This window comes from Oenanthe melanoleuca, chromosome 2 (assembly GCF_029582105.1).
Source record: "Oenanthe melanoleuca isolate GR-GAL-2019-014 chromosome 2, OMel1.0, whole genome shotgun sequence".
Taxonomy (NCBI): Eukaryota; Metazoa; Chordata; class Aves; order Passeriformes; family Muscicapidae; genus Oenanthe; species Oenanthe melanoleuca.
In genome coordinates this window covers 114,665,745-114,691,327 of record NC_079335.1, presented here as the reverse complement: position 1 = coordinate 114,691,327, position 25,583 = coordinate 114,665,745, and the positions used below count along the sequence as shown (strand labels likewise).

At 39.7% G+C, this 25,583-nt stretch overlaps 1 protein-coding gene across 2 annotated transcripts in view; it reads right to left on the bottom strand.

Moving 5' to 3' along the window:
* SCRN1 (secernin 1) overlaps positions 1-25,583 on the bottom strand; it is a 35,416-nt gene that overhangs the window by 4,440 nt on the left and 5,393 nt on the right. For both annotated transcript variants that reach the window (XM_056483005.1, XM_056483006.1), the window contains exons 2-6: positions 20,853-21,012; positions 9,894-10,075; positions 5,122-5,324; positions 2,144-2,338; positions 367-532 (exon numbers count right to left, since the gene is read on the bottom strand). In XM_056483005.1, the coding sequence (XP_056338980.1) occupies positions 367-532; positions 2,144-2,338; positions 5,122-5,324; positions 9,894-10,075; positions 20,853-21,011 (905 nt within the window). In that variant the 5' untranslated portion in view covers position 21,012. The remainder of the gene's footprint in view (positions 1-366; positions 533-2,143; positions 2,339-5,121; positions 5,325-9,893; positions 10,076-20,852; positions 21,013-25,583) is intronic.

Below are 25,583 nucleotides of genomic sequence, written 5' to 3'. Positions count from 1 at the left end.
TCATATCATATGAAGCTACCTAGAGTACACAACCCCTCTTTGATAGGCAAAACACTTCATTTGTTTGAGTGAGTTTTGCACCCACCTGTTCAAGAGAGATGACTTGGGAAGTCCTCAATTTTATCATCTCAACAACTTTCCAACTGGAAAGCAGCTACACTGGAATTCCTGTCTCCTAACTAAACTGCATTTCCCCTAGAAGCTTGGTAACACAGGACTGTCAGATTGCACATCACAGAGCACTGACTGCATTTCTGGTTAGAACATGCTCTTGAAGTGTGTTCCCAGTTTGGGTGGCAGGGTTTGTTTATCACCTTCAACCCATCCCCTGCTCTGCACCCCAGGGACCCCAGGGCTGTGGCTTACCTTGAAGGGTCTGGCGTGCCAGTGAAGTAATGAATACAGGGAAAACTAGGGTCCTGAGGCAGAACAGACACTATGCTAGCTGTGGTAAGGAAAGATTCAGAGTCCACACAGACACCACTGTCCTTGTCACGCAGGACATCAATCATAGCTTGTGCAGAAACGTCACCTGTATGGAGGGGGGAAAAGATTCCTGAGTGTTCAATGGCTTGGAGCCCAAGTAAGGATTTTAGTCTGAACAAGCTTTGGCCTAAAGTGGCCACTGACACTTGACATAGGCATGTCACAAATCCCAGTTAATAGCTTCTACTTAAACAATGAACATTCAGAAGGAACGTGTCTAGCTAGTAAATTAGAAGGTAAGAAGCATTAATTAGGCATGGCAATTGCCAGGTAGGGAGAAATGCTATTTAAAAAGGTAGTTTTTCTGGAAGAAGACTGTAAAACTGCTTTAGCAGGCACTATGAACAGACTACTTACATAAAACATCCATTTTCCTCTACTCAAGCAGGGCAGAATGAGAGCACCCTCTTCTTCCACTTCTCAATTTTGATTCTCTCTCAGTCAAAATTTTGAAACATCATCTTGCAGTCAGAGAATGTTACAGCAGCAGACCCAGACACCAGGATTTTTCTCCCAACTCCTGTCTTCAAGAATCCTCTATTCTCACTGTGTTTCCTGCCTGTGTTCATCGCAGCTTTCCCCCCACAGCCCCTCCATGTTTTCTCACATGCTCCTTTGGCAGGTCAGCCTTCTTCCCCTGCACCTTCTCAGACTCTGCAGTGACTCAAACCTCCATGCACAGGTGCCCCAACACACCAGGAGACACAGAATGACTCAGCAGCCTGCAAGATTTTCAGCCATAGCCTTCTGTCTGTAGGGGCCCTCTGGGTTTTTAGTGCCATAATCCAGATTTATTAAGATCTTTTACCTGTGGTCCTTCACAGTTCCTGTATGTGCCTCAGACACAAACCACACTCCCTGCAATTCTCCAAGAGCAAGAACTCTGCAGTGCAACAAATAATGTCACCTCTACACTCTTCAGAACATTCACCCACATGTGAAAATGCCAACAGTCTAGTCAATTCACATCTGTAGTAAAGGGCTTTTTAGGAAATGATAATTTGTGCTACTTTTCATGCATGAAAGAGCAGATATATGTCAGCCATGCACTGCTGCAGGCTGGCCATTTCAGAGGGATTTTGGCCAGCTGCAGTGAACTGAAGTCATTAATAAATTTGGATCTTGAAATAAACCTTTCCTTTGATTGCAGAGAATAGGCACAAGGTCTGTTCCAGGACCTTTGTTCTGTTCAACAAAGAAAAAGGGACTTCAGTTTGCAACTACTCTTCCTTAAACTATGCTCTTGAAACTTTTCCCAAAAGGTTAAATCTACATTTTTCCCCAAAATGCAGACTCCACTGAGCTCAATCTTTGATATGTAAGGCCATTTTTTATTTTAATATTATAATTTTAGTATTAGGTAGGGCCACTAAAATTAAGGAAAGCACAAATGCAATGGCACATCAAGCACATAAGAACACTGAAGGAAGTTATTTAGCAATTGCAATCCTGTTTTGAAAGCTTGAGGGTGACATTAAGAGCTTCATCCTAAATTGTGGCAAGTTTAGGGTCAGTCTTTAGTACTGGTCTTCCTTCCTACACAGTTTCTATGTACAGGTGTTCTCAACCACATGTAGTTCTGGACAGAATGCCTGAAAAGGAGGCAGCAGTGACTAAAAAACCCAGTGTGCCCACAGAAAGATAGTTCAACACTTACCACCTTGCTTTTCTAGGCTCTCCCTGCCAGAGCAACAGGCTAAATGGTCATCAGCAAGAGAAAACACTTCAGAAAAATTGAAGTCTGAGTCTCCATTCCACCAGCCTTGACTTTTCACATAATTCCTTAGTTCAGGATGCTCAGCATCAATTTTTGTAGTTAATGAAAGCTGATTGCAAATGCATTTCACTCCCTCTAGAAAGAGACACATATTAAAAGAGAGCATTAACACAGTTTTTCTGGGAGAAGCTGAGAGGAAAATGTCATATCAATTAGGAAACAAATTAAACCATTGGTTAGTAAGTACATTTGGCATGACTGTGTAACTATACAATTACACATACACAGAATTACCAATCACTGCAGGTTCAGAGCTCAATCCTCTGTGCCCTACTGAGACACTGACACTTGTGATTAACAGTGGGATTTAGACAGAGTGCCAGTTTCACCTCACACAAAGCAATAGTGGTATCCAAATGCCAAAGGCACATGCCTGATCTTTTCTCCAATGGCATATTCCACAGACACAAGAAGGTTTGAGATCTGACTTGATTTCAAAATATATTCCAGCATAGAGCTGCATTTAATGAACCTGCCTTGCCCTTCAACATGAGGAATTGGAAAATGTTTTTAAAATCTTAGCAATTGCTTTAGGCTTCCCAGTTCAGAAGCAGTTTCACTGTAACTGCAAGATAGGTTTAAATTAAATTTTTTTATCCTAAATTTTAAAATGGCATGAAGTAAAAAGAATGTGAAAGTAGCCTTCAAAGAACACTAAACAATTTTTAAAGTTCCTTTTATCTAAAATAGTGCAGTGCTTACAACCATATATCCACAGCATGGCAGTGGTTCCTGCAGATATTCCTCAGAGAGAATAAAGCAAATGTATTGGAAGCCAGAGAAAGAGCTGATAAAGTAAAACTATAAACTAAAATAAACACAGATTCTGGAATTTGGCACAAATCATTTCCTAGACAGAAGCAAAATCAGTAGTTGTGCAAGTTTTTAATACTGCTTTCCAAAAAAGTAAGCTTGCTTTTGTAATGCCTCATGCATGCAATTTAAATTATGGGTAACAACTTCAAGAAATTCTGTGCATCATTCTGCAAAAAAGTCCCTGTCATCCAGTTCTGACTTACACTAGAGACCCTGACAGCTTATTCTGACTCACACTTTCAAGCAGCATACTTTGCAGGGAATTTTCTTAACTAGAGTAATGAGGATATTTGTATTCATGTCCAGCTAGGCAAGCCACTCTTTAAGAGCTCTTTAAATATTACATTTATTAACTCATGCAAAATAATATTTCATGGGTTTGATCCACCACAAAAAAAAAAAAAAATCATCAATCAAATAATTTTTTCCACTTAGGAACATAAATAGAAAGGATTTTGAAGTGCTTATTCTCAAATGTATTGTCAGAGAATTGCTTGACAAATACCCACTATAAGCTTTACAGTCGTGCAGCAGTAATATTAAAACACTGAGGATAGTCAGGAAAAAGTATGTCTTCACACTGGGGAATGACACATTTTCCCCATTTTAACAGCATTTGTGCATTCATTTGAAAGCTTAAGAGGCACACTTATGGTTGCAAAAAAGAACCCCCTGAAAAAAATATGAAATATAGAGTTCTTACAGCCAGCAGCCTTTCCTTCTGGCAGGCTGCAGGAGATGGAAACTACTTATCTGCAGCTCACAGGGACCTCCTGAAGAGCAAAGTGCTGGTAAAAACCAGGACAGAGCTGCAGATTCATTTCAAAAAGCTGCAAGCAGCAGATGAAGGCAACAGTTTATTTGCTGGGAAGAAGGACGTGAAGGTTGTGTGTTGCTGATGCAGCTAAAACTGATAAATAAAACCCACTGCTCTTCAAATATCAGGCAGGCAGGCCAAGAGAAGAAGGCAGGCTGTCACTGCATAATCCCAGGAGTCAGCTGCTTTCCAGGATTGGAGATTTATCAGGACAGCATTTTCAGCCTGCCCTCCTCTCTCTCTGTTTGGTGTCTGTTCGTGCCAGATAACCTGCAGGTATCCTTAAATCACAGGCTTTTCTTGGGAAACCACCACCCTGTGAAGGTCACTGATTCCTGTTTGGTGGCAGGGGTGACAGGAGGCCATCACACAGCACTGCACAGCCTGGCGTTATTTCTGTGCTCCTTCCCATATCTGCTGTCTCCTACCTTTCATTTAGGGGGAAATGAGGAGAGAATTGCATGGATCTGTCATAGCTCTGAATTTTCACTTCATTCAAACATGAGTACATTTTAAAAAGTTCTACTCTTATGGAAATAAAAATCCCTTCAAAATCAAAATGAGAATAAGTTAAATACAGGCCTTAAACAATCATATTACATTAAGGCAGTCCATATATGCTGGAAAAGTTTTAAATTAATTCATCCATTGAGCCAGTAAATTCCAGAAGTTAGTTTTGCAGCTCTGGCTTTGCACATACAGGAAAATAAACAGTTTACAAATTTAAAGAGCAGAAAATTATTGTTTTGCACTATCATTTAAAAAACAGGGATATGAAGGGAGTATATCTATTTCAGTAAAGGAACCACCACCAGCAACCCATTCAATTTATCACCTAAAAAAAGCCCTTTTGCCAAAACTATCAATGTTTATCCTTTCCTCACAATATTTTAGATTTTCAAGTAATAATTTGGGCATTAACTCCATCCAAAAAACCATCTGACATGTTCCAAACAGAAAATAAATATTGGAAAATACACCTATCAAATATAAAAATTATGATTATTACATAGTTTATGCATAATGCTAAGTTACATCAGCCAATGCAAATCAACACATTAAAAAAGTCGGAGTAGTACAAATATAGAAAACTAAAATTGGTGGTTTAATCAAACACTTGCATTCATTAGTCACTTATTTAAAGTTGATTACTTTAAGACCAATTCTTCCAAGACAGCTCTTTACAGCTATTTTTAATAGGATTTGCTGTATGTTCTAAACTAACCTGTGATTTTTTCAGCTGCCCAATACTTTCCAGAAGTCTCCAGAATCCAGGCTTCATTTCTGTCCACAATCAAAAATGCACTTTGGAAAGTATGGCATGAACTCCCATCTTCATAATAATTTCCACCTTGTCCATGCTCTTCCAACAGAGCAACTATTACATCCAACGCTTCTTTAGCTGTTGCACCTCTTTCTAGACCAAGTCTATAAGAGAAGGGTGAAACAGATTCAGAGAGGAATGAAACAGTGAGATCTCCTTAAGTTATTACTTTTAAACATCAGCACCCCTCTGGGTTTAAAATATTGAAATGTCTGGTATGCCTAGCATGAGAGTTCTTGCTTTAATTAGTTACTAGAATTAAAGGATGGGATATTGAGTTATTTGTTTCTTGTCTTGATTTTCTATACTGCTTCTTTACTCTCAAGCCTATCATAGCTGGCTTTTAGTTTTTTTAAAAAGAGTCTAATTACCAACCAATGATCTCAGGTGCACTATTTACATGCAATGTTCTATTTATCTCCTCCTCAGGCAGAATGCATTTGAAGGACAATTTGCAAGTTTGTTTTTTTAAGTAACAGCTGTACCAAGTTAACTTTTCTGTACAAGGGTGGGAAATTGTAAATTAATATGACCAGCTATCAAAAAAGGGGAGGAGTATTCAATATTACAACCTTTCTGCAACCTTTTTTTCTCAATGCTCTGGTTGGCCATGGAAATTAGGAGTTATCCTTAGATGCAAACTGTATGCTGTAAAGACAAGCATTTGAGCACAGTCATACTTCAGAGTTCCTGCAGAGGCTTCCCCAAAAAACTATCTGAATACCAGGTATGGCTTTTGTCAGAAGTAAGGGCAACCATGTGTCTGAAAGAAGAGAATTTTAAAAGGAGGTTCAAGCAAAGCAAGAGTTTATGGAAAAGTAAACTGAGGTGTGGTAACAAATTTTACAAAGCCATAGGGAAGGATTGTATCCTGCCTTGAATGAGTGGCATTAAATAATCCCTTGATATAATTTACAGCCCTAATTGAATCAGCCACAAAAGCAGTAATCAGAAGTTGAAATCAGACCTGCAAACAATTTCACTGGTTCCAAAATCCAATTACTGGTAATGAGAAAATGCAGTGTTTCAAACAACAGCATATCCATGCCTCTGTCCTTTGGGAGAATTACCTGGATCAGTCCAAAATTTCTCTCTGTTGTTTTGTCACCTTGATATTTTTCTTCTGTATTTGTCTTTTCTCTAACCACTCTATGGACAAAATATTTGTGACAGATGAATAACTCCAAGAAAATCACTTTTTTAGATATGAGTACTATCTATGCTAGCTCTCTCCATTTCTCTTGAAATCACATGACAAGAAAACACTACTCTGTTTCGTTCCTAAAAACTACAGTAGACAAACCAGGTCCTGATAATTTGCATACAGGTTTTTTGATCTCAGTACTTCTCAATCTGATCTCTGCACTGGCTCTGCTTTGTTAAAATACCTGGCCAGCATTTGCCTTGACTTAGGCTGAATTATTGAAAGCAGTGTTTTCATCTCACTCAGCAGCATCTATTTATCACTTACTGACAAAGAAGAGCCAAGAATGATAAGGCTTAACCTAAAGTGACAGTTCCTCCACCATCATCTTCTTACTTTGCATTCATAGGGTCTTTCCTCTCATCTTTTCTTGTTAGCTGAACTTGTTTTGTACTGGTGACCCCAGTTTTAGTCCCCCTGCATTTATGCTTTTCCTTCATTCTTTTTATCACTGGTGCAATTGATTTTTCAGACCAGAACAGCTATGCCAGTCTTGGCACATACCACAGTTTAAAAGCCAGTCCAAAAGCATGTCTTATTTATTCCCTAGGAGCAGCCCCTGCCACAGGTAAGGGAATGGGCTGAAAACTACCTTGGTGACCATACAGCCACTAGATTCAGTGATAATCTGCTCCCTTCTCCCCAGTTAATAACCAAAACCATTAGGTTATAATTAGATCTAACCTGCCAAGAGACATAACATCCCACTAAAACTTTAACAATGTCTCCCTGAAATTTTCCATTTAAGGTGGTTACAGTCTAGCTTTCACTCTCAAAACCACAGCAGGGATTCAGGCTGAAGAAGTATTCTTATGTATTTTTTTTTTTTATAAATGGCTCCAATGTTACATTTATTTTATTTCCATTAAGTAAAGGTCTAGGCTCTGCTTTTGTTTGGCTGCTGCTATCTGTCAGTCACAAGGGACAGGGAAAAAAAAAAAAAAAAACAAACAAAAAAAACCCACCAAAACAAACTAAACCCAAGGGAAAAAAACCAGCATCCTACAAAATGACCACATAACTCATTTCTACAAAATTAAGTCTTGTCAGTTATCTCAGCATCAGTGGCCTTGGCAACCACAGCATAACTCTCTCCCTAACACACTTCAGAGTACTCTTCAAGGTGAGCTGGAAGAACAGTTAGAAGCAATTTCAACCCCAGATGACAGCTTGAATTAGTTGTTAATAAAATTTCAGTGATTTAGTACAATCCACTGCCTAAGTACCTCCAATATGCTATCATACTGTCAAAACAATATTATCTTAAGCTTTTCAGCTTCACCTATCAATTACATTATGCAGGCTTTCCAAATTAACATACTTGATGACATTCTACCTTATTCAGTTTTGAGGTCTCTAAGGAAAGAAATTGGTAAACAAATTAATACCATTTTAAAGAGCATTCTTGACTCCCTGCCAAGACTGGCATCTCTGTGTGGCTCTGAAAAACTTATTGCACCTGTGATGAAAAGAAGAAATTAACAATACAAACACATAGGGATTAAAACTAAGACAAAAAATGCAAAAATTAGGATGTAATTTACAGGTTTCTCCATATTTACCTTTTGTATGATAATGCTGTCCTAACTTTAGTTTAGATTCCTTAGTAATTTGTGCTGGAGCATATTTTCTCCCAGTTTTTCTGTATGTTTGTGACCAGGTCCATGTTCTCCATTTAGATTAACTGGGATGGGGACCAGCCTTAATGGAACAGGACCAACTTCCAACCCTGAAGTCCTTTACACAAACTTTCTTCTGCAGGTGAGAAGGAGGAGAGGGAGGGGAGCATCTACAGCTGATGATTACTTGTAATTTATGGCCACTGCCTCCTCACTTTGGTATGTCCTGATTTGATAGTGTGGGTAAATCTAAGCTGTTGGATAACAAACACATTTGAAAGGTAAACAGTCCTTTGAGACTGCAATAACTGAGTAAGAAATAAGAACTTGACATTTAAACCAATGGTTTGTTAAAGTTTCAAAAGGACTGTAGTAGGATGGAAAAGTCATCTAAGTCCTTTTCTTCACAAAAGGTTGTTCTATACTTTCTTAAACAACCCCTCACATCTACTCAACCTCCCTTGATGCAATTAAATTTTCTAGTTCCCTCAGGTATAGCTCCTCCACAGACTCCTTCAGTATACACAGGGCTTAGATAAAATACCAAAGAGAAATATAACCCAAATTCCCTCATGATTTTCTCATTGGTCAGATTCTTCAGCTCTCTGATCACATTCCCAATTTCCACTGCATTCTCTCCAATTGGCCCATTTTTCTCCTGATTTATGGTAGCTGGAAGCAGACACTATTTGTGCAGAGACATCTTAGAGAACAGGCACCTAACAACAACTTCCTCTAACTCATGCTTCCCAGCTTGTTCATGAAAATAACTTCTAAGGTTTTAACATCCTCTTAAAAGTCAAGGTGTCTATTCCTATCCTTTTATATGTTAAAAATATGTTAACTCATTGCAGGAGTAAACTAGAATGGTTTGACAGGATTTTTCTTGACTACCAGTTACTATTGTGCATTTATCAACTCCTTGATATTTGAGGTTTTCCCTTTCAGGAGCTGAGGTTAAGGTGGTTTGCAACAATTCTTTTTAACTATATTAAGCATAGCCACAACATTTAACTTTTTCCAGTCATCTGACCCTCTCCCATTTTTCACTTGGCCTCAGGAAAAATGAGAATTCACCTGTAACAGCTTCAGTCAGCTCATTAAGTATCCTAGGGCAAAGTCTAGTAGGACTATTTTGTCTAAGATTGATTTACTTAAATATGCAGCTGTTGTCCTCTTCAGTCTTTAAATCAAGTTCATTTGCTTCGTTTCACTTTGTAATAAGTTTGCACGTCCTCTCTTCTTTCATTTTCAGCTCTCATCCCCCACCCAAGCCTCCTTTAAATTCTCCTCACTGCAGGATCAGCATGCAGGCTGAGCCTTGCAGTGCAGCACGAGCCTTTTGGGCAGACAGCCATCAGTGAACAGACTCACAGGAGCTGGTGTGCCAGCATTTGGATAAGGGCAATGGTTTCCATTGGAATGCATGGGCTGAAGGAAGGCATGGTAGTTTTCTTATGCCTACAGTTGGCTACAAGCCCAGAATAAGCTTTTTGGGTCAGAGTAGATTGTTAGTGGGGGAGAACGAAGGGCACATCAGCAATCTGATATTACAAATTAGTTAGCAGTTCCTGACTAACAATGTAATCACATCTCTTACCCTGTCAGAACAGCCACTGCTGGACTGTAGGGTGGGTAGACAAGGTAGACTGAGTGAACCCACAACAGACTGGTACATTCTTGGGAGCTAAATTCAGATTGCAAGTGTTTTAACTCTTCACTCAGCTGTACCTAGCCTGCTTATATAGTTTTAAAATCTCCTTGTGCCAACACCAAAGAGCTGTTACCTGGGACCAGCATCATCTAAGGCTGCCGGTGACGGGCTGGTCACAGCTCAGCAGGACACCCACCTGACAAGATCCATGCCAAGCAGGGCTTCAGACTCAGAAGCTGGCTCCCTGGTCAGGACAGCCTCGTTGGCCACACACACCCCGTGCTCGTTGGCCCCCATTTCTGCCCCCCAGAGCCAGGAGGGTCTGCTCAGCACCACGGCGTGAGTCCTGGGCACCTGCTGGATCTCGATGTACGTGCACTGCAGGGAGGGGGAGGGACAGGGTTAAACTTCAGCTGCTGCTGGACTCAGCACAAGACTTCAGAGTTCAGAAAGGACACACGTTATTTAAAAGATCCATGTTTTGTCAATGAACAAGGAACTTTTATAAACAATGTTTCAGTGTCACGTTTGAACCTTCACATCCTTATATTGCATAAGCCTGAGAAAATACATGTGCTGGTGCTTGCAGGAGAAAAGCAGGACCCAAATGCTAGAATCAGAAGACAGCAGGAGACAGACTGTACTGTTATATCAATAAAACACAGATCATACCTGTACACAGTAACAACATCAAACCATTCTACCACCTCCCCTAAGCACCATCTCCAGTACTTTATTACATACATAACATACATTAGAAAGCTTCCTCCTCTCCTGCAGCTGCCCCCAACACAGAGACAACTGGCAGAAAGAGGAAAAAAAAGCCTTGAAAAGATTGAGTGGCATAATAAACCACTTTGATAAAGTCACAGAAATAAAACATGGGCATTACTGTGTCTTAAATGACTGTTTTTACTATTTCAAATGGTCTTCTTTAATTAGACATCCGTGAATGTACTCTGACAAGTCAAAAATACAAAGGAAGGCTGGAGAGAAGTCATTGTAACTGCAAGGAAGAAAGAAATTATGTTACCTTTCAAAGATATTTACTTGCCTTCAAAACAAGCGCTGTTTTCCCAGGCAGCATGGATGAGGGCAGGATTCACCTTTGGTTTGTCAAACCAAAGAAATGGACTTTACATTTTGCTGTTGAGCTCACATCAAGCTTTTAATGGATCAAACTTGGCAGAATTTGCTTTTGAGAAACCTAAAGTTGTCTGGATTTCTGACAGGTCCAGCATTCCTGTTGTAACATCTTCCTTACAGGAAGTAATCTGCTACAGTTTTTTGGAGGAATATCTGATCAGGTATATCAAAGTAAATAGGATCATCAGAATGGACTTGTGGACTAAAAGTTATTTGCCTTGTTTTCCTGGCTGTGTCTATATTAAAATCTAAAGCCAAAAAAATTAGTCCAAAATTATTAGAGCATCAAGAAGCTTTGTTTTTTTCTATCCTTTGTTCCTGCCTTTAAAGATTATACAGCATGATCACCTTCAGCCTCCAATCCTGAGCAATGATTTTTACAGTAATAGCTCCTCTAGCATGCAATTAAAACATATAATAGACTATCTTTGCTCAGAAATGGGATTTTCAGAGTGCTTCATTTTGACCATGCAAGAGGATACAAGAAACAAGCTTGCCACCTTTATTAGGTAGTGTGTGCAAATAGGTCAAAACTAAACAAAACAAAAAACCAAAACACCACAAAGCAGAGGGGCAGTGAACTCTTTCAGTCTAAGGACAGACTTAGGTAAGAAGATGCAGTCAGGAACAAATACATGCTGTATTTGTAGAACATCCCTAATATTTGACCAGGCTGTTTGACCAAATTGCTTTTATAGTAATACACTGTGATCTTTTAGAGGCAAATTCCTCATCTATCAAGGTGCAACAACATTTGGCACTGGCCAGGAGCTAAGATCTGACTAATAAAAACTCTTTATACAGCTCACCCTTTGCTTCATTGCATAACCAAGCCATGCCACAATTGACATTTCTTATTAAAACTCCCCCTTCTCCTTTTGAGCTGTCAGCAAACAAATCTCATTTCTGACCTCCTGCACAGTCTCATTTCAGAGCCTCAGGTCAGTGCTGTTTGGATAAGCATGTGTGTGAACAGAGAATAACTGTATTTGCTGGATGTGCAAAGGGGCAGCTGGAGCAGCAAGAGAAGGGAGATTATATGTGAAGACAACACCAGAGCAGCAATCAGACCCCAGTCTGCAGCCTCAGCCTTGTCCTAGGTGGTCAGCTGGCTGCAGCCATCCTGCAGAGCCATGCATGAACCTTCTCAATTCTACAGCAGAAAGCAAAAACCCAGACACAGCATGGAGACTTCGGTACTCCATACACCCACACTTGCACAGCATTTTCTGGTTGAATAGCCCTATTATACAAGCTTGCTTACACTGACTCTTTGATTTTTTCTAAGGAAAAATGATAACACTCTGAAAAGTGATAGTTAAGCTGAAAAGATGCTGAATGCCTTTCCTCTGCAAAACATATTTGCAAGGCTATCCTTGCTGCCTACCACTTATTTATTGGTGCCTCATTCCAAAAGCAAGCACTACCAAAGCTGCTATTCATTGCTAAGATCTTATTGTCAATGGTAGCAGTTGAGAAAAGGGAAAGGGAAATTGATTGTTCCTGCTGGATGAATCCAGAGTATTCTGAAAAAAATCTGGGGTTTTTTGTAATTATGTAATCAAAGCAAGCATCCATAGGTGACACTACACACCTCAAAATACAGCTGCCACCTTCAATATTGCTTCTTTGTGACCCCTATCCCTTAGAAAAATGAACATGGAGCATATTTCATGCTGTATTCATTTTCCATACAATAACTCGGGTATATAGATGATATTCAAGCCTTGCTTTATTTATATAAATTGTCTCAGAAGACCTAAATAACAGAAAAACCATTTCAATCTGACAGTTGCTGACAGGTCTTGTAAAACTACTATTGACTTGATTCTTATTCGTTTCTCATGGTTATTGACACTGCTGAATAAGTCTTGATGACATTTTACCTTCCCACTACAATTATTTACTCCAGTAAGCAGAAAGGTAAGCACTCAAAGGGATTGATATATTAAGGCAGGAGCATAGTTCAGATTTATAACAGTAAGTATGAGCTTATCAAAAATCTAGGGTCCAGAGGTGACAGTAGATAATTAATTTTCAACATAAAACTCTCACTTCATAACTTCACCATCCCCTCCTTAAAATAACATCAGAAAACTCTTTCCCAAGAAACATGAGGAACTGGGCTATCCACTTTAGCCAAGACACATCAGTTGTAAAGGTAGGTCAGCTAGAGCCAGACACAGGATTTGCAACACAGCAAACCTCTGCTTCTTGCTCCACAGAAACCGGGACATAGCCTTGCAACAGCTAAAGCACAGAAGGAAATAGAGGGGGGAAAGACAACACTATCCATTGATAAAAACCTCACTGGCCACTAGATCCCTAGAAACAGGAGCTCGGATGATGACAGGATCTCAAAAGCAGGAAAAAATTCCAACATCCCTGTCTCCCTCTCCTGCCCCCCACAGACCTGGCAAATCCCTCCAGCACAACAGCAGAGCAGCCTGTTCCACTGAGCACTGTGCCAAACTAGGCAATGGCAAATAAAAGAGACATCAGGTGCTGCTGTGATCCTGCTGGCCACTAACCCTGTCTTCAAAATTCCTGAAATATCCAGTCTCAGCTGGACTAACATTTTTCTTTGAGTATGAATGCTAAAAACAGAAGAAAACTGACAAATTTGGTGGCAAAGGCTGAGAGTGTGTGGTGTCAGGCTCCATTGATTTTCTAGAATTCAAGCCCTGAAAGTGGCATAGCTGGCATCTTGCCCTGTGACAGTCAATTCCCATTAGAAAATATAAAACTGAAGAAGAGAGACCTCACACACAAGAGATGCAGCCAACAACTTTAAAGAGAATTGTGCAGGCTGGGAACTAATGATACTTCTTTTATTTCATTTACAGTATCAAGAAGAGAATCTTATCAAGGGAGTTCTAAGAATAGCACAAGGCACAAATGTATCCACCAGCCTAGCTAGGGCATGCAGATAAGTTGGAGGTATTCCAAAACCAGACACCACAGTTATAAGCACAAGAGATTTCTTCTTCCATTAATGAAAAGAAACTATTGTGCACTTTCTACTGTACTAAGGCTGCAGAGGCCCAATTCCTAGCACTGTCAGTCAGGTCATTATGAAATATCAATGAAATCACACGGGCTTCAGCCCTGGATAACAAAGGCAATAGTCAGGGAATGCTTTGGAAAGAAATGATCTTTGAAAAGGGGCATTAAGATTTCAGATTACAAAAGAGATCCCACCCCAACCCCCTTCCCTGCCATCACATCCAGGCTCAAACTTGGCATTAACTCTTTGCTTCACTACTTCAAGCACTGACATACCATTGCACATATCTGAAAACAGGTAAAATATTTGTATGAATGCAGCAACTCAGTAAATTGCACCATGGCTGGTTTTTTAACCCCTTCCAAAAGAGGGATGCAGAATATGTGCTGAGGTAGTCTCACAGCCTGCTGCCTCCCTGGCCATCATTGAGACTGACAGCCTGGCTGGAAATGTACAGACAGGTGATCCCATAGGTGACATGGGCTGCCTGGGCTTTCCCACCATGGTGAAGTGGAAAACTAGAACAGAGATGTTCAAGGAAGCCCCTCAGACTGTCTAATGCAGATGTGCCTAGGAATGAGTTTACAGACAATTCTTTTGCTGCTTATTTACAGAAGCAAATTTAGTGGAGCTGAAAGAAGTGGGAATAACCTCTACTTGGAAGGAGAAACACACAAGCAGTAGTACACAATACAAAAGAGGTGGTTAGCCAATGCTACTACCACTGCTTGCTGGCACAGTAAGCAGAACTAAGTACAGAGTGGAAGACACCTGGATGACTTCACCACACCCATTAAACATGGCCATGGCATCTCCCCCAGCAGCAAAACTTGTGCCACAGTGGAGGGGACAGCCAAACACCAGGACAAACCCTGGGTACCTCTCAAGTAGTCAGCCCCAATTCCAGAGGTCACACAGTCAAACCAGAGCAGAGAGCAGAAGTCTCTCCAGCAGCAGGATGAATCCTCAGGTAGCCAGCTCTAGAAACACACACTGTGCTACTACTTGTATCCTCACACTGTAGCCAGATATAAAAACATTTACTAACTGTGCAAACAGAGAAAAAAGCCATTTTCTGCCACAGTAAAGTGTCTCTTCTTATTAAGAAGTTTTTTTTTCTCTTTATGAAGATCCTCATGCACTTTACATATGCTTTGTATTTGCATATTGTTCCCAGCTGTTTGTATTCCTTGCAACCAATAACTATAAAATTTGAATCTTATCTCTAGCAGTGTGTAAGGATTATAGATTTTATTCTAGGGGGAAAAAAATAATTAGAGAAGCTAGAAAAAGCCAAACATTTCCCCTGACAAAAAGCAAAACTATCTGCACCCTCTGACTGACTCTAACCTGCTCTATCAAGCCATGAAGGAGCCTCAGGCATGTGAGCCATGGAAAAGTGCACAAAATGAAATTTAAACATCTTTAAACAGATCAAATACCACAGAGTGCAGCAAGGCACCCAAGGCTGGGAACACTCTCTGGAGACACTATATGTCAGAGAAGATTTAGCAGTCAAGAATTCACCTCTTGCTTTTCAAGATACAAATTTAGCAGTCTCCCGGGTGATAGGCAAAAGTAAAACTGAAATGTGGATGAAGTTTATTAACTTAATGTTTTAAAACAGCAAGAAACAGATTTCAAAGAAGTCACAAAGAGCCCATCACTTGGAACTCTTGGATATCCTGGGCATTTGAAATGCTTGCTCACTCATAGATTTTGACACAATTTTGGGTCGAGATGGAAGACTTGGTAGCTTTTTGCCCCATACAATTCTAATACTCTCCCCTCCTCTTCCTATCTTCTACAATAAAAAAGGAAAATTAAAAATATAAGAACAAAAAAGAATAGTTCAAGCTAACCAGTTTTGCTCTGGTAGCAGAAAAGAACAAACAAGCAGCACTCCTACAGTAAAAACAGGCTTTGAGAGGGCAGAAACATCCAAGAGATTATGGCTTCTACCTCTGAACTGCTGCTGGGCTGTGCACTGTGCTACAAAGCAAAGTCAAACACATTTGTTTAAAGGCCAGTGGCCTGCAATGGAGCAGAAGAGAGAAAATGCTCACCTTAGCCAAGCCAAAGACTGCTGAAGGCAGCAACCAGTTTCTTTTCTTAGCTGCTGTCTGCCTGCATAGTGCCTGTCCTTTATCTGTGTGTGAAGTCTCAGGGTGAGCCCCAGGAAGATGGCTTGGGCAAAGAAAACCCTCTGTGTGTGTGCAGGAGCTCTGTGCCCACCAGCCAGCACAGAGGCAACAATGCAGCTTCCTAAGCCACCTCTGAACTGCAGATCTCCAGACTACAACCTCATTTATCTACAGAGAGCAAGCTAAATGCTCCATCATAGGCACAAACTCTGCTGTGTTTGTCCTGTCTGACTAGGAATGGTGAATAATGCAGCAACACACACACACACAAACACACACAGAACTTCTTCCAAAGCAGGAAGAAAAGTTTGTTGAAAAGCCATTGCACTTATATAGGATAGATTGTGCAATGCAGAACAGAAAAGGCTCATTGGCCCAAGAAGGCAACACCTCTTTGAAAACATGCTTTGTGCAGGTAGCACACAGCTCTGTGATCAACAACAGGTGTCAATCTGTGTTATTCATTCTTCCTTTTCTTGTTTATCTCTGAGAAAAATCCCCAGGCTGGGAAAGATCCAAGCTGGAGCTGAGAAAGCCAACAGCCTGGGAAAAATCTGAGTTGGATTTTTCCTCAAGTCTTCAGCAGTGTGCACAGTGTTTCATCAAGGTTTCCTGCCAGGCACCACTTTCCCATGGAAGTGTCATTGGGGGTGCTCAGGTTTACATCCACACCTGCAGCAATGTGAGCTAGCAGTGACCTGGAGGATTCCTGAGCAAATTCTCAGTAGACCCTGCTGCTGGTTGACCTCTGTTACCAGATTCTGAGCACCTTGCCCATGACACACAGCAGATAACCCAAACAGCTGGCAAAAAAGGGAACCAAAGTACCCCAGAACTGAACTGCAGCACTGGTGTGATGACTCCTGATTAAGTTACAAACACCAGGATTAAGATCACTGGGTGATAAAAAGCCAACTTTAATACAGTCAAAGTCTGCTTTCCAAGCTTTGTACTGCCAAGCAACACCAGGCAGGGACCCACCAGTTTCCTTTATGTGAGATTTTATGTCTGCAGTCCTCAGACCAATGTATAGAAAAAATCTTACTGCTCCTCTGAAAACTCAGAGCAAGGGGAGATAGAATAATATCCCTTTAAAAAACCCAAAAAAACAACAGAGAAAACAAAAGAGTAACTAAGGCATAACTATGGCATAATGTTTTAGAGAACAAAAAAATTCCTCCTACCCCACAGAGGGCTGGCTTTTAGCCCAGATCTGTGTTTAATACCAACATACTAGAAAAATTTTGCATAATCCACAGTTCTATGGACTTCTTTGCTAGTCTACCTTTTCTACTTTCCCCTCCCCATTCCTCCATATGAAATTGCATGGTGTTAGGATAAAAGAGCTTTTACAACTCTATAGTGAAGCAAGAAACCATGACTATCTTGAAATCATGAATATAAGGTTAAGTTAGAGGAGAAGAAGGTAGATCTAAAAGTGAAAAGAAAATCCACATGGGAAATTCATCCACAAAAAGTCATTCAGCCAAGACTTCTTCAGAAGAAGGAAAACCACAGCAAGTAATAGGTTAATAGAAAATAAATCTAGTAAGTACAATCTACCTTAAAAACAAGATAGAGGGGTTAATTTTAAAGAGCATGTGGAAAGAATTCTCACAAAGGTGACAGATTTTTAAAATCCACATCTGAGAAAAAAAAGAATACACTTACTTTTAGCAGAGGAATTTTAAAAAGGACCTTATTTATGCTTAGGGAAGCAATACTTCACCTGCACACACAAATTCACTAGGCTGATCATAACAAGAAGGAAGAGGGCTGATCAGCATCTGCCACTGCAAAATTGCAATGCAAGGGAAGAACAAACTTTTGAGAAAGTTGTCACACACATGCACAGAAGGGACCTTTAATGAAAAGCCCCATTGTTCAGGGTCTTGGGAACCTGCTGACATGGAGGGAAGGAATTATGTTGATGAGCTAGCTGCAGGGTTACTTGGACACAAAGACCAGGCTGAAAATGACTTGTAGTATTCACTGAGTTCCCCTGAGCCCCTGCCACCAACCAGCTGAGAGCTGTACAGCACAGCCTGCCTGATCCCTTTATGGCAAGGCTCTCACTGAACTACTGTGCCACTTTTGGTTACACTGTGCATTGTCACAGCTACAAACAGGAGCAGCACAGAACAGAAATAGGAAATAAACAGGATACAAACTCCCTGATGGAGTTCTGTAGAGCAACCCATGTCATTGCAACCTCTTAACAGAAATTCAGGACATGAGTGACAGTCACAAACAGGTAATCACAATTTGATACACAATATGTGCAAAAAATAGAACATGATGAAAACCAAATCCACTATCATTGTCCAGTGAAGGTAAAGAAGCCAAAGCAAATATACAATATGGAATGGAGAGGAAAGCTGCTCATTTGGAAAAAAGAAACCCAAAACATTAGGATGTAAGAGAAGAAAAATCTTGTCAGGGGTACAAAGGATTACTGACTTAGAAAAGCTGTAGTGGGAAATTGATCAACTACATTTTTCCATTTGTAAATATCGTACATTTAGTTTCTTAGTGCCATTTAATTAGTTTGCCAAAGTGCAAGGGAAGGAAAGCTGTAGTAAAAAAGAAAACCTACACCAACAATAATTGAAGTGTTGGCAGCTTTCACGAGCTTTAAAGAACAATGTATTAACCCTGACTATGTCAAAGCTACCTACAGAAGCCTTGACACTCCTCTCCACTCTCCCAGCAGTTAATTACCTCTGACAAGTTTGCTTAAAAGGTAGTGTTACATGCCTAGTACTTAGCTAGGCAAAGCAGCTGAATTCAAGCCTCTCCTTAAAGCTTTTCTTGACTTTGAGGTACCACTCATTACCAATACACAACAGCCCTTAGACCTAACAAAACAATTAAAATCAGTTCTGTGTTTTCACCAGCTTACTCAAAATATGCATGAGTAAAAAAAGAGGAAAATGCCTTAACAATACTTAGTGCTGAGTGTGATGAAGCTGCAGTGATAAGCAATTACCTGCACTATTTCAGAGAAAATGAGGTTTTTATCCTGTTCTAGGACAAAACAGGAAGAATTTTGGCAAACATCTGGAGGCTGTATGTTGCTGTACACAGCTTTACTTGAAAATCTGCAGGCTAGCTAATCAAGAATTATGTAGCAGCATAGACCACCAGAAACCAAAGTATCCATTAATTAGGCCTTAAGCCCCTACTTCAGAAAAAAAAAATGGCCCTCTCCAGTTTGTCATCTAAAAGTGCATCTTCACCACACTGCAAGAAACTTTACCTTGATTTAAAACAAAGAATTCAGCATTTAAGGAGAATGCTTGCATTGTCCAAGGCTTGCAATGCCTTGTTGGCAGACTAAATGTACAAACTGTGTTGTGCAATGAAAAGGAATTATGCTTCCTGCTTCTAAAAGGTCAGGCCAAAGAGTTGAGTTTGTGACTGAATTCTAAAAAAAGGCATTAAGCTGGTTAATCATGGTATGAAAGAGGAATCATAATAGATTTTATATGGTTTAATTGTATGCTTTAGCAAATTACGATGGTTTCATCAGAGAGTAAAATATGGGGCAAAGAGACCAAAAGAATTAAGAACTCTTATAGTGAATTCATACAAATTATTCTCCATTAAGGGTACAAAACAAAGAAGCTTTCCAAAGTTCTTCTTCCCCAGTAACAGAATATTTATTTTTTTTTTCATTTCCAGTTCTATGAAGAGGTGTTTTAAAACAAACTGCTCTGAAGATTTCTTCTTGTCTTATTGTCACATTCGTGTTACATATGCCAGCACATGTCTACAAGGTGCTACAGCACTTAACTGCACATAGTGCTCCTGGGGGAGGGGATTTCTTTATACCCAAAATTAAACCATTTAATAATGCATAACTTGTACTAGATGTTGGCAGCAAAAAGAATTAAGAGAACATTAACTGCTAGAAAGAAAAGCACCAAAACCTCTGAAATCTGGAAATCATCCCATTCGAAAAACAGAATTAAAACTAGCCCTGGCCTTTGGATATCTTCTGGGTAAGTGATAACTAGATCTGTTTGGAGGAGAGACATCATCCTGGTGCAGAACAGCTCCTGTCCTCAGCCCTCTGCAGAGCCACAGGGGCAGGAGGGAGCTGAATGCAGGGAACCCCACAGATTCTGCTTTCCCAGCTGCAGCCAGAGCAAGAACATCTGGACTCTGAAAGTCCTGGCAGTGCAGCATCAGTGCCCAGCTTCAGGACTCCACACCAGCCTGGATTCAGAGGAAAGCCACAGCACTGAAAACTGCCCATGATGCAGGTGCCCAGCTGCAGATCATGCCAGCAGAGCCAGAGGCATGAACAAGAGTTAAGTCTGGCTTACAAAGCTTGCACACATTCTCCTCCTCTCACATTCCCTTATTAGAGCACAAGCTCCTCAAGTCCCAGATTTCTGGCTACCTGTTTTTCAACCTGTGTAGCATAGTCAGGCCCCATCACTGCCAAACAACAAACATGAATGAGAATAATTCATTTGGCATGTGACAAACTCTGAAAATTTGCTTCTAGTTCCAGTTAGCCAGGATATTTTTCCCTTGAAAGGAAATCAGTTGACTACATGGTGCAGGAATCTGAGATGTGAACACTTGTGCCTGACTGCTGGAAAGAGTGGAGGTCATGGATTTTTCCCCAATTAAAAAAGTTACATTGTTTCATTTTCAGACTTTTAAAAAATCTTGTCTTTGTCTTCTCAAGAGATTTGAGGACTTTTAAAAAATCTTGTCTTTGTCTTCTCAAGAGATTTGAGCAAAGCAAGCAAGGACTCACCAAGCTGATGAGGAAACAAGGCAGTATTCATTTCTTCCAATAACAGTGATTTCTCACAGTTTGAATGCCACAATCCAGCCTTACCTCAACTTTGCTCCCTGGCTCATGCTCTGCAGCAGCAAAGTAAACCACCTCCTGGACTTCATCCCTGGGCCGTGCTGAGTTCTTCCCAAATACCACCAGCCCATCTTTAGAACACGGGGGGAAGGCTACAAAACAGTAACTTGGAGGAGCTGCAGCCATCCTAGAAAGGAAAGAAAGCATAAACAAAGAAATCCAGTGGGTTTTTTAATTTATAACTGCATACATTAGAGAATCATTCAGGCTACTGGTACTAACTGTAGCTAAGAGGGAATGCATTCCCTCTGCCAGCTGATGGTCCAGTGGTAAGGGAAGAACAGGCCAGCTCAATGGAAACTTATCTCAATTTAATTTTAAAAATATAATAATTTCCATCATTTTTCACCCAAGCTCTGTGAAGGCATAAATAGGAAGAAAGGCAAGAGAACTGTGCCTTAATGAGTCTGCTGAGTCCCCACTGAAAGAAGATACTCTGCACTGGAGCTGCCTGGGAATGGATGACCTAGATGTATTCTGCTGACTCAGACAAGTGCAGAGACACGGAATAACTTTAAATAATTCATTCCCTCTGCTCACATGCACTTTAATATTTTTAAAAAGGGAAGATAAAACGTGTTTGAGGGATTCCTGAGAGAGGACAATAGCATAACTGGAAACAGAACAAAAGTACAGCACAATTACATCAAAAACTGTCAGTCAATTTATCTACTCAGATGGGAGAGAGACTGAAGCACTAATTGCACTTTATTTTCTCTGTGGTTTGTCTGCATTGCTGCTTTTACCTGAAGTTAATTGATTGTTGTTTGCTTGTTTATGTAGGCTAATATGAAATGCTTATAGAATAATTTTAAGTGTTTGCAATGACAATATATTAAGCAAAAAATACAAACTATTCAGGACTATTGCACTACTGTAGCTGGTCTTGTGTACATTGCTACATCTGACATTTTTTTACACCATTCAGGAAAACTTGTGGTACATATGCCTACAAAAGAAAAGTGTAGGATGTTTATCACTTGTTAAAAAGGTACTCAACACAGATATCTGAGATTTCTTCACAGTTATCACCACAGCAATAGAAACTCAGCTCCCAAATAAACCAACAAGTTCCTTTGTCTTCTACAATATCCTGAAGAAGTAAATACACTTGCACAGATTCACACTCCTTAGAAACAACCAGCACACGAGTTTCTCCCCCAAATTCATCTGCAAGACAATGCTGGACATGGGGGAGTGTGCAAAGCTGCTTTTTTACCATTAGCTTGCCATGCTTCAAACCATACAAATTTTGCTTTTTCTTTTTTTTTTATTTTTTTTTTTTAAGCAGTGCCACTTGAATACATACTTCTCACTGAATAGCAGAAAATAAAAGAGAGGAAAAATTCCTTTTGTATAAAGACTGTAATCCATGAAATGGTAATTGTTTGCCTGTGGACTATGAACAGATCATACAGATGTTCAACCTTGCAAAAAAAGGTCAAATAGATCCATGTTAGAAGTGCCCTCTACCAACACAATGCAAGGCAATGAATTGTCCAGGGAACTCACACAATCTTTCCATTTAGGTAAAATTATATTCATCCACTTGAGCTGAAAATGCATTAGGAAACAAACAGAAGATAAATTTGGTGTGCTAAAAGATGAGTTACCTGGGGCAGATGGGAACTCTCAGAGTGCTGGAAAGCAGTTTCATTGAAATCACAAACACAGAAATGCTCATACTTGGAGCAATTCATAGCAAAGTACATATACAAATGTACATACATATAAAAGTATTTTATATAATACTAATTTTTATTAAATTAATACCTAAACATATTGGCATATAGGCTTAAAAGGATGGGAAAAGTTGCAGCATTCTGTTACTGAGCAAATATGAAGGTATGCAAGGCAGATATTTATATATCTACAGTCTGAGTAGATAGGGAAAAGAATTAAAAGCTTGTAGTATATAATGCCCTTCAGAATTCTGAAACCTCCCTGAAATAAACAGTCCCAACTATACGTGTGAGGTTTTTTTTCCTCTTAAATATGCCACAGTTACTGAACCTAAAACAAATTGCCATTTTGGTAATGCTTTTTAAGTATGAAAGTATGAGTAAGTGTATTTGTGGGATTTTTTTTTCCTTAAATATACCAACAGTTACTGAACCTAAAACAAATTGCTATTTTGGTAATTCTTTTTAAGCATGAAAGTATGAGTAAGTTCCTCTATAACTAGAGTTCCCTTCAACATACAATGTATTTCATAAGCATGAGCAAGCTGCCCAGTAACTAGAGGTCATTTCAACACAGTGTATTTCTCACAGGGGAGTAAATAACAGTCAAACTATGTCAAATGTTTCAGCCTTATCCTGAAAACACGACTGTCAGTGGAGGAGTTTGCACTAGGATCTCAGATCACATTTTAGAGAAGGAAGCCATCTAGCAGTCTACTGCAGTTTAAATCTACTCAGTTTGCTAGGTAGCACTTTTTCCTGAACCTCATTTGGTTCATTTTGAATATGACAAGGATGGCCATTTCTCAGATATACTCACAACCTCTACTTGTTCAGAACTCTACTGTACTGTATCTTCCTCCATCATGTAGCTCAGTCTGTTAGCAGGAATTTCTACTTGCCTACTTCATATTCTTATTTTCTTTATTCAGCTTCAGGTTGTCCTCATGCTCTTTTTCACATATTTTCCACATCTGTGCCCTCTTACATGGCTCAATACCAAACAAACATCTTTCACCCACAGGGGGAAAAGAACACTCCTTCATAGCATCTCTGATAAATCAGCCTGACTTATAAAACCACCTACTGTTATAATTCCTGCACATTTTTCACAGAGAGCTTGTTCCTCCAGTGAAAGGTAATCCTGAAACCTTAGAAAACACAGAGAATGACTGCAAATAGATCTCAAAGAACAGCTTGCTGCCCATTCACACAGCTCTTTCCCACAGAGCATGTTCAGCATGCTGGCCTGATTTTCTCAGCAGATCATAGCTCAGACCTACATTCTGGTGTAGATAGATCATGTCTCAATTGCAAACCACTACACTCATAGCTGGGCCCCTGTAACTCAGGGAACAGGGACTGTACACACCACTTCAGCTATATCCAGCATCCCCCTGCATATGGAAGCCCTGGAAGCAGAGCTCTACATTATGCTGTGCCACTACATCATCACTGCTGCACTTGCAGGGAGTGATCAGCCATCAAGCTTGGCCAACCTCAAATCACTGCAGGCACAAAGGCTGAAAAAAAGACTTCTGAGCAGCAGCCACAAGCTAATATACTCCTCTTGCTATCTTTTTATTTACAAAAACATGCTACAGCAGGGATGCAATATTCCACCTGGTCATTTTTTTCCCAGTCTCCTGACACTATAAGGAAGGCTTGCTTAACAAGTTCCTTTATTAAGATCTTTTCTCATTGTGATAAGTCCCATTTAACACCTGACAAGCCAAATTAATTGTGTGAATGTATCACCACTACTGCCAGTGGTAAAACAGACAGTACTGAGTTCATAAGCATTTTAGTGCAGAAAGAAAGGAGCAACAACCTTTGGGCAATCATAGAATCACAGCTCTAAGTGCCATATCCAGGGGTTTCTTGAGCACCTCCAGGGATGGTGAATCCATCTTACAGATGCTGACACATTAAAGCTCACGAATTCCAATTAGAACAACTTGTACTATTAGATATCTACCCACAATTAGAAATTTGAAGTGCTCAACACAGAATAAAATTGCTATTAAATCTGTACATAGAGGTTGTGACAATCTAATGGAAACATTGTTTAGGTGTCATTTTTTTCACTTACAAAAAAAAATGAAGAGATAAATAACGCTGGAAGAGAGATTAACACATGGAATAGAGATTGCAGTATCCCATCCTCCACCTCATGAACATGAGTGTCAGAGGCTGAAGCCATAGAGACAGACATAAATAATTCAGTGTGCTTTGGAGCCTTCCTTCCCCCAGCCCAAGAAAACTGAAATAGCTATGCACTCACAATAAAGCATGGTCAGCTTAGCATGACAGAGTCCAAACTAAAGGAAGGAAGATTTTCATAGTAGCTCACTCTAGATTCCTTGGAGTTTTATTCTGCTATTTTTCCAGAATAACTCTGTGTACTTCTCTGAAAACTGTAATTTGGTACTGCAATAATCTTTTATAAAGCTCAAGAATCTGACTGCTACAATAAAATTACTTCTCAGAAAAATAACTTTATCATTCCACATCAAATAGATGTTGACTTTTAAAGTCAGCTGATTTTCCTTGTTTGTCAAAATAACCTGAAGACATTAAGCACAAAGTAATTACTAGTTTTACAAAGTTATAAATTATGTGAAAACTGGCTCACCACCAGCAGCTTTCAATTTCTGTCATAGTAAGAAAAAAAGTTACCAAAAATAAACATTCAATTTTATGAACTATTATGATCTTGAAGCTCTCATAACAAGCTATTGTTCAAGTAATTCCAAAACTTAAAACAGTACAACTGGATTTGCTCTTTTCTCTGTCTTTTCTGTCAATTGAAAAACAAAACAATAGGTTTATAGCAGTGGATGATAAAAGGGATTGGTGTGAGAAAGAAAAGGTAAAAGTATGGGTCTGTCTTGATATTTAACTCATGTTTATAGAACTAAATCAATATTTGCTCTTTACACTCCTTTTAATTGCTGTTCACTTAATGCCCTGCAGCTTTTTCTCAGGAAAAGCTAGAGACACCACTAACATCACA